This window comes from Fragaria vesca, linkage group LG4 (assembly GCF_000184155.1).
Source record: "Fragaria vesca subsp. vesca linkage group LG4, FraVesHawaii_1.0, whole genome shotgun sequence".
Classification (NCBI taxonomy): domain Eukaryota; kingdom Viridiplantae; phylum Streptophyta; class Magnoliopsida; order Rosales; family Rosaceae; genus Fragaria; species Fragaria vesca.
The window spans coordinates 8,958,545-8,966,637 of NC_020494.1; the positions used below are offsets into that span (position 1 = coordinate 8,958,545).

The window sequence follows — 8,093 nt, forward strand, 5'->3', positions numbered from 1 at the left end:
AACCTAACCTACCTCTCTCTCTCTCTCTCTCTCTCTCTCTCTCTCTCTCTCTCTCTCAAAACTCAATCAAAATGTATATAGTCCAAGCACTTAGATTTCAACTATCCTCCAACTCAATGCGACCCTCAGAAGCATATTAGCCAGGAATACCATAAGCATGGCAGTTACAAATAAACATAAGCTACTTCCCAAATCCGACCGGATGTTTTTCATATCCAAACAAGATTTATACCAGCCAGCATATAATAAGAAACATCTGCAACATATATAGTTGTACTGTCTATACCTTTGGAAAGAAGAACTGGCTGTTCGGAGAAGCATCAACAAAGATATTTGTCAGTTCGGAAATATGGGGTTTGCCAACAACGTAGGCAAGTACCAGCTGGGGCGGACTATCGGAGAAGGTACTTTCGCAAAGGTGAAGCTGGCTCTGGACAGCACAAATGGAAAGTATGTTGCCGTCAAGATCCTTGATAAGCATATGGTCATGGAAACCAATCTCATGAATCAGGCAAGATTTCCAAACTCTTCTAGACAGTTTGTAATTCAGCTGGGACAAGTAGTACTTCTCATTCAATGAGAAACAGAAAAAGATTGTTGATGTATCCCGTCAAACAATTTTCAGGTGCAGAGAGAAATTAGGACAATGAAGCTTCTAAATCACTCAAACATTGTGCGTATACATGAGGTACACATATCTCTCATTCTCTCTTGCAGTTGATGATTTTTCAGTACTACATATAGTTCAAATTTTCATTTTTTCTGGAATTGAGAGTCAGAGTCATTTACAGGTTATTGGTACAAAGACAAAAATCTACATAGCAATGGAATATGTTTCTGGGGGACAACTGTCAGACAAATTGGTGAGACTCACCTAACCTTCATGTTTGGTTTTATTTATAGCTTTCATATCTATTAAAACTTTCTAATTGTGTTTATTGATTAGTCGTACGCCAAAACATTAAGTGAAGGAGAGGCAAGAAAGATTTTTCAGCAATTGATAGATGCAGTCGACTACTGTCATAACAAAGGTGTATATCACAGAGATCTAAAGGTCAGTAATCAAGTTAACTAGAGCATGACTACACGAATCTTTCATGAGTTCATTTGCTTACCAGAAAGATATTGAATCTTTTGCAGCCAGAAAACTTGCTTTTGACCAGTAATGGAAACCTGAAGATATCTGATTTCGGACTTAGCGCATTGCGAAAGGTTCGTAGGAGTACTGTCCAGAAAAATTTGTTAATGTTCTTGAGCCATTATTATATATTTTGACTGGTTAAATAAAAAAAACAATCTGACAACTTATATTGCCGCTTTGCTGAAATTTTGATATCAACAGCCTGGTGACTTGTTGTCAACTAAATGTGGTTCTCCAAGTTATGTAGCTCCTGAGGTATGCTGCTTCTCAAGTATATTTTTGTTGAGTTAAACTGTGTGTACTGAGAAAGAAAATTGTCAGCTCAAAATGGTCGAGCATATATTTTAAAATACAATGATCATACCTAAATTTCTTTCTATCACACTGTTGATGCTTTGATGTATTCATCAACAGCTACTTGTAAATAAAGGCTATGATGGAGCAGCTGCAGATGTTTGGTCTTGTGGAGTGATTCTTTTTGAAATACTTGCTGGTCATCTGCCATTTGATGACTCTAGCCTGATGAATTTGTACAAAAAGGTAAGATTATAAGCTTTGATCTAATTAGCAATTCAAACATTTCAATTACCATAAATTACTGTATCTAAAAACTCTTGCTTATATGCAATTATGTATAGATATCCACAGCAGAGTACACATTTCCACAATGGTTTACAGAAAGCCAAAAGAAGCTGATCTCAGGAATATTTGATCCAAATCCCAAAACGGTATAGCTCCAACATGCTCTCGAACTATATTTTAATCCTACATACAAATATGTATCACATCTCCCTTAAAATTGATTACACTTGTCTCATAAATACATTTTTTCACTGCAGCGACTAACGATTTCAGAAATTATTGAAAATGAATGGTTTCAAAAGGATTACGTGCCTACATGTGGAAATGATAGTGATGAGAAAATCTACTTAGATGATGTCAATGCTGCATTTGATTCAATTGAGGTAAACAGCTCAAAAAAATCTATTACAGAAAAAAGGCTAAAAACTCACTCAAACATGTGATTTTATTTTTTTTAAATAATTTCTTTTCTTTTTTTTATTGCAGGAAAATGTCAAGGAGACCAAAATTCCCAAATCATCAAGTTTTATAAATGCTTTCCAGTTGATAGCCATGTCAAATGATCTGGATTTATCAGGTCTTTTCGAGGAACAGGCAAGTCTATATTTAAAAACAGATTTGCCATACTACCCAGCTTTAATTGCTTATAGTGAATAACTTTGATAACTGTAATAATGGTGAACTTTAATAACTTTGATTCAGGATGAGAATAAGCACAAAGTAAGGCTTGGATCCCAGCACACAATCAGTGAAACCATAAAGAAAATAGAAGCTGCTGCAATGGATGTGAGTCTTTCAATAGCAAGAACAAACAACTTTAAGGTACAGAAACTTCAAATTTTGTTCTTGCTTCTTTTTATTTGTTTGTTTCTATTTTCAATAATCCCTCTAAGATAAATGCTTTTTGTTTTATATCAGATAAAAATGCATGCGAAACAAGGAATGACTAGATGTTGTAGATCATATATTGATATGTCGGCAGAGGTAACTAACCTTCATACGCTCTCCTGAAATCTTGGTGAATGATTTTAATTTCTCAATCCCTCACCGGCACAGTAAAATTACAGGTGATCGAAGTAGCTCCCACACATTGTGTTGTAGAAATATCAAGATCTGCAGGAGAGCTTGGACCGTACAACGAAGTATGTGATAACTGACTTTAAATTGAACTAATTATGCATGTATAATCACAACTGCGTAGTGCTTACTTACTGAAATATCATTGTGTTGGAAATGAACAGTTCTGTAAGAGTCTAACAAGTCAGCTGACAGAGGAATTAGGTGATTCATCCCAAATGCAAGAGAATGAGGTAGACCACATTGAAAGCAAAAGTGAAGGGTAAATTAAAATGGACCTGCAATGATCAGTTTCAGTATACGTCTTGTACTTCTGCAGTTGGCTGACTAGTTATGTTTCAATTATTATATGCAGGTCTCAGGAGACAAAATCCACGATAATCGATGACCATCGTGGTTATTCATCTTCTTGATCAGCTTCTTTCATGTCAAGGCCAAGTTTCCATTTTCCAATGGATTCTAAAGGAAAATGTATACATAGAAAAGTAAATATTGTCAAGCTTGTAAGGCATGCATGCTTATAGATTACAATGCCAAAGAAGAACCTGTATTTTCAAAGAGTATTTTGCTTGCTGGTCGAAGGAAGAGGAAGTATTTTTTTGGCTGCAGAGTTTACTGGATGCGGATTCTAACATGTTCTACATTTTTCACTCGAGAAAGAAGAGTTTAAATAATCACCCAAAGATACAGTTGGATTTCGCCACTGTGAATTTGATTAGGAAGAATTATATTGGACTCCTAACATGAAGCAATAAGAAGATCTTTTTCAATCCAACAATGCATTAATTAGCTTATAGCAGTTCAGCAAGTTTTGTCTATCATGTTGCATTCAGATTCTTAACCTCATCTCAGATTTTCCTACTTCCTCAAGGAAAAGATGTGAAACATATCAAATAAGACATGTATTTGCATGCATTAAATTCTTAAGAGGGCACAGAAAAGATTCAGATTATAGAAAACATATATAAAAATATTTTGAGATTCATATTAAAGGATCATTCACCACTACAATTTTCATTGTACAAACCAAGAAAAGCTTTCCTAGAACTAGAGTATACGTATGTCTTTTCATAAATTTATGAAGTCGTCTTCTAGCTACAAATGCAAAAACCATTCCAAAATCATCCAACTCAATAGCTAAAAGTATTTCAGCATAATTGATCAGGAACAACAGAATAGATAGTCATCTTTGCAAATAGCCATCAGTTACTGGACCTAATTCCCCAGATTCTGTTTGATGCAGGGTGCAATGAGTGGGACTGAGACCATCCTAACAAAAATCTAATCAGATTGCAAATCTGGCTTTAATCTGGGATACTGGTAAAACTAAACATAACATGTGAGTATCTATTACACTACTATTTTTCTTTTTTTCTTTTTTTCTTTTTTTTGGGTCTGAATCTATTACACTACTTAAAACACCAAAAACAGCAGTAAAAGCCCGCCAAACTCATAATTAGGGTTGGTCACTAGCTCATAATACAAGTTCAGAACCCAAGGTAAAAAAACTGGAATCCAGTCCATGATGTCCATCTGTGCACAGCTTATCATAAGGTATCCTAGCGACCACTACAAGGTTATGACGAGATTAAGATAATAAGACGTTAGGTTTAATGACAGTAATGAAGCTACGGGTTATTTAATTAATTTCGCCAATTTCTTTCGTTAATATGAATTTTTTTCCAAGAACAAAGCAATGGTCTTTAAGCCAAAATCCCCATCTGACATGATTGTTGGTGAAATTTTTAAGGCGAATGAGATCAGATGAACTGATGAAGTCCAGCACAAACCCAGATTGGTAACACTACATTCTTTCAAACTATTTACAGAAATAATCAGAATGAATGTTTCGTTACAAGAAAAACCACTAATGCAGAGAGAATCAATCGGGAAATGTCTTACAAAAATAATGAATTAATTTACATTTGACATCATAATATACAGATGATACATCACAACATCATTGATACAATGTACATCATAAGCTTCAAAAATGAGTATACAGTCGGACCCATTGCTCAATCACCTAGTCCCTAAAAAATAAAACTTAGAGAAATCCTTATAGAAGGAAGTAATCTATGATATGGAATACCACATCAGCACCATCAGAATTCAACCAATACCTTTTGACCTGTATGCATGAAAGAGTACCACATATAAGAAAACTAGTACGCAAAAGATGAAGTTTCTTGATGTATCCTTTACCATTTCTAGACTATAGTTCACCGAACTGCAAATTTCATACCTTATGGTCATAAACGATCTTAACATCTAGTAATCTAGGTATAACGTTATTGTAGTATAGATGCTCAAAGTTAAGATGGGCGCTTTGATTATAACAGGAGATATTATGTTTGACAACAAGAACCGTTTTTGTTGCAAAAAATGAGGACCAGGTGTCAACTCGAGTCAAACTAACGCAGGCCATTCATAAAATTTATAGTTTGATAGAAATCATATATAATGGCAATATAACCAAACTTACCTGAATGGTATTATGCGCAATATATCTTTGTCGGCTCTTTTGAAAACTGACATCTACACGTTCCCATGGTATTTGAGTGAGACCTCTGATCATCTTCTCTGCATACAGGAAAGGAAAGATACCAAGTAATATTAGAGAGGAATCTTAATGTATATGAAGTTATGAACACAAGACAACTTGCAAAGGAAAGTCAATTATTTAGGACTGCTGCACCAATGCAACTCTGGGTCTCGGACTTCAGGTTGGAAATGGTCAGTGATAATGGCACATATACCAAAAATACTAAACTAGAAAGTTGTTATCACTTATCAGAACAAGATTAAAATGATTGCTGTCATCACACTCCTCTTTCTCCTTTTTTCATATCTGCATGTCCCACAGTATCGCTGACCATCTTTCTCTCCTTTTCAATCCATGAAAATCCCCCTAATAATTGCTGGTGTTGTCTTACTATTATTACTTGGAATTGGATTATGTTTTCGGATTTTGAGTGCTGATTCACTTTAGTCCTAGCCATCTATTTCCAACTTTAAGAAAAATCCTTAAATAGCATACCCGTGTAAGAGAGAATATGAAATTAATACATTCGTTTTATGAATTTTCCTCTAAAAGTATAGTGTGTACCATGTAGACACAGAACCTAAGTCCAGATGTGTATATGTGAAACAGAGACAAGAAAGCACCACAACTGTCTTGTGCATTCATATGATAACTCGTTTGCTATTTCATGAAAATGGCACACTGATAACAAAGTCAACTTGGAAACCATTGAATCCACACAAATTGAACATTTATGACCTTTTAATATTAAATTAAAAGACTTAAACATGGGATAAACCCAGTGCCCACAACATCCTCAACATCTGGGCCGAAGCTTAATCAAACACAAGTCAGCGAGGAAAAAGTTTGACAAACCTTCCAAGTCGATATTTTGGTCTTCGGCAGCTGAAGATGCATTATTATGAACATCATCAAAAGTTTCTTGCTTCACATGTACAATATGTGGATATTTCTCATCTATTTCAAGTAGATTGGACTGCAAATGAAAATGGATAAAGAAAAATATCAGAGTAAGGAACTGTGCTAGAAAAAAATGTCAACGCTGAAACAAATTGGAGTGTGAAAGCTTTACCTTTGGAAGTTCATGTTGGCGTCGAATTGATGATGTTCTCCACCCAACCATATCTTTCAAATAGTTGAGCATAAACAAGATTTTCATGGTTCAAAAACAAACAATTAATATACAGTATATATAAGACATCAATACTTTAAAAGCAAGGTAAACCCAATGAAGGATACGATCAAAATTTGCGTTAGCATATGCCACACGACGCTTAAATGCATGTAATGCTGATCTGTAAAGGCCAAAAAGGATCCCATTACTATCTACTATCAATCTATATGAAGATTAAGGATTTACGTGATATCAATACTAACATGAATTTCAGGTCATCAGAGTCATTAACCATTCGAAGAAGAAGGGGAGGTCTACCATCGTCTTTATCCGTTAAGAAGAGATGCTTCCCAGATCTCCCCACAATAAAGTGGGCAGCTTGAGAAGCCCTTCTTTCAAGAAAGGGAAGACCACAGAGAAATGGTAGCTGCGAAAACAAAGTTAACAACACAGTTATTATATTTTTATTTTTTATTTTTTATCTTTTTTGGCCACTAACAACAGTACAACACAATTTAATTTCACAAGACATGCAAACATTATTGCAGTAGAATACAATAGAATATATGTATCAAAAACATTAGAAATTCTGCAATATGTCGACCTCTTATCAATAAGACATGGCTTAGTACTCAATATATCAGTAATCAAACTCGGCATAGTAATAATCAGAAGTTTAACTAATATGATACATTATCTCCATGTTTCATTATAAACTGCAATTTATAACTTTTAGAATACCTACTGAGCAATAAAATGGCACATTCAAATATAATATTTCTCCGTTTAAATGTGCTAACATGTAGAACTATAGTCACAAATTCTCAAATTTCTTTAGCAGTAGCTTATACAATTTTCTTGACCAACCTGTTTATTGCCCCTTGAGCCAAGATGTGGTGTTGCAACAGTTATAAAATTCATGGCTTGTAATCCAGCAATCGTACCTTGGTGAGGTTGATCATGGGATTGTGTCAAATTATTTGTATTCCCTTCAATTAAGCAATTACCATTATCACCTGTGGCTTCGGGCTTTGGAAAAGGTTCGTACAGCCTCCCGATAGCGTACCTTGCAACCAACCCCCCTAAAGAGTGAGCGACAAAAGAAATTTTCCGCACCTCCAACCTTTTTCTGACAACAGCTAATACCTGCTTAGCAGATAATTCTAGAGTTCAAGATATACTCCAAATTTGAAATAAAAACATTCTAAAATTGATGGTGTACCATAATTTTTTTTAATTTTTACTTCAAAAGACCTGTGATAGAGTCTAATAAACAAAGCTATGCTATACTAAAGCAAGTGGATTGATATTTAAAATACCTCCTCAGCTAGCCTCTCACCCATTAAGTCAACTCCATCAAATGTCAATCTCGAAGAGTTACATTCACTGCCTGTTGACAAAATACCAAGTTACAAGCATACAAGTTTTCGGAAGAATATAGTTCATAATGTGAAATTGCACAAAAGAGAGCTCCAAACCAAATTATATATATATATATATATACGGAAACGATGTGGAGCGCACGTCCGCAGTGCGTACGAAGCTCCGTTCGCCACCCTCCGGCGCGGACGACGGCGCGCCTCCACTCCAACGGACTCCAGCAGCGTCCCCGATCACTTTCCTTCCCCGGCGAT

The 8,093-nt window shown here is 35.3% G+C and overlaps 2 protein-coding genes across 2 annotated transcripts in view; one reads left to right on the forward strand and one right to left on the reverse strand.

The window, feature by feature from the left end:
- The first annotated feature begins 129 nt into the window (after window positions 1-129).
- On the forward strand, window positions 130-3,599 carry LOC101302058 (CBL-interacting serine/threonine-protein kinase 21-like). Its single transcript, XM_004296698.1, has 15 exons — window positions 130-511; window positions 626-688; window positions 792-863; window positions 947-1,054; window positions 1,141-1,212; window positions 1,343-1,396; window positions 1,556-1,681; window positions 1,780-1,869; window positions 1,981-2,106; window positions 2,210-2,317; window positions 2,426-2,545; window positions 2,642-2,707; window positions 2,791-2,865; window positions 2,965-3,062; window positions 3,156-3,599. The coding sequence occupies exons 1-15, from the start codon at window positions 350-352 to the stop codon at window positions 3,211-3,213; spliced, it is 1,398 nt and encodes a 465-aa protein (XP_004296746.1). The 5' UTR covers window positions 130-349; the 3' UTR covers window positions 3,214-3,599.
- A 918-nt stretch (window positions 3,600-4,517) lies between these two features.
- LOC101302346 overlaps window positions 4,518-8,093 on the reverse strand; it is a 6,835-nt gene continuing 3,259 nt past the window's right edge. The window contains exons 3-10 of the mRNA XM_004296699.1: window positions 7,779-7,849; window positions 7,327-7,605; window positions 6,723-6,886; window positions 6,585-6,640; window positions 6,418-6,470; window positions 6,201-6,321; window positions 5,286-5,383; window positions 4,518-4,931 (exon numbers count right to left, since the gene is read on the reverse strand). Of these exons, the coding sequence (XP_004296747.1) occupies window positions 4,860-4,931; window positions 5,286-5,383; window positions 6,201-6,321; window positions 6,418-6,470; window positions 6,585-6,640; window positions 6,723-6,886; window positions 7,327-7,605; window positions 7,779-7,849 (914 nt within the window). The 3' untranslated portion in view covers window positions 4,518-4,859. The remainder of the gene's footprint in view (window positions 4,932-5,285; window positions 5,384-6,200; window positions 6,322-6,417; window positions 6,471-6,584; window positions 6,641-6,722; window positions 6,887-7,326; window positions 7,606-7,778; window positions 7,850-8,093) is intronic.

Coding starts and splice junctions, on each gene's coding strand:
- LOC101302058 (XM_004296698.1), top strand. CDS start 350: ATGGGGTTTGCCAACAACGTAGGCAAGTACCAGCTGGGGCGGACTATC. Junction 689..791: donor ACATTGTGCGTATACATGAG/GTACACATATCT, acceptor AGTCATTTACAG/GTTATTGGTACAAAGACAAA. Junction 864..946: donor GACAACTGTCAGACAAATTG/GTGAGACTCACC, acceptor TTTATTGATTAG/TCGTACGCCAAAACATTAAG.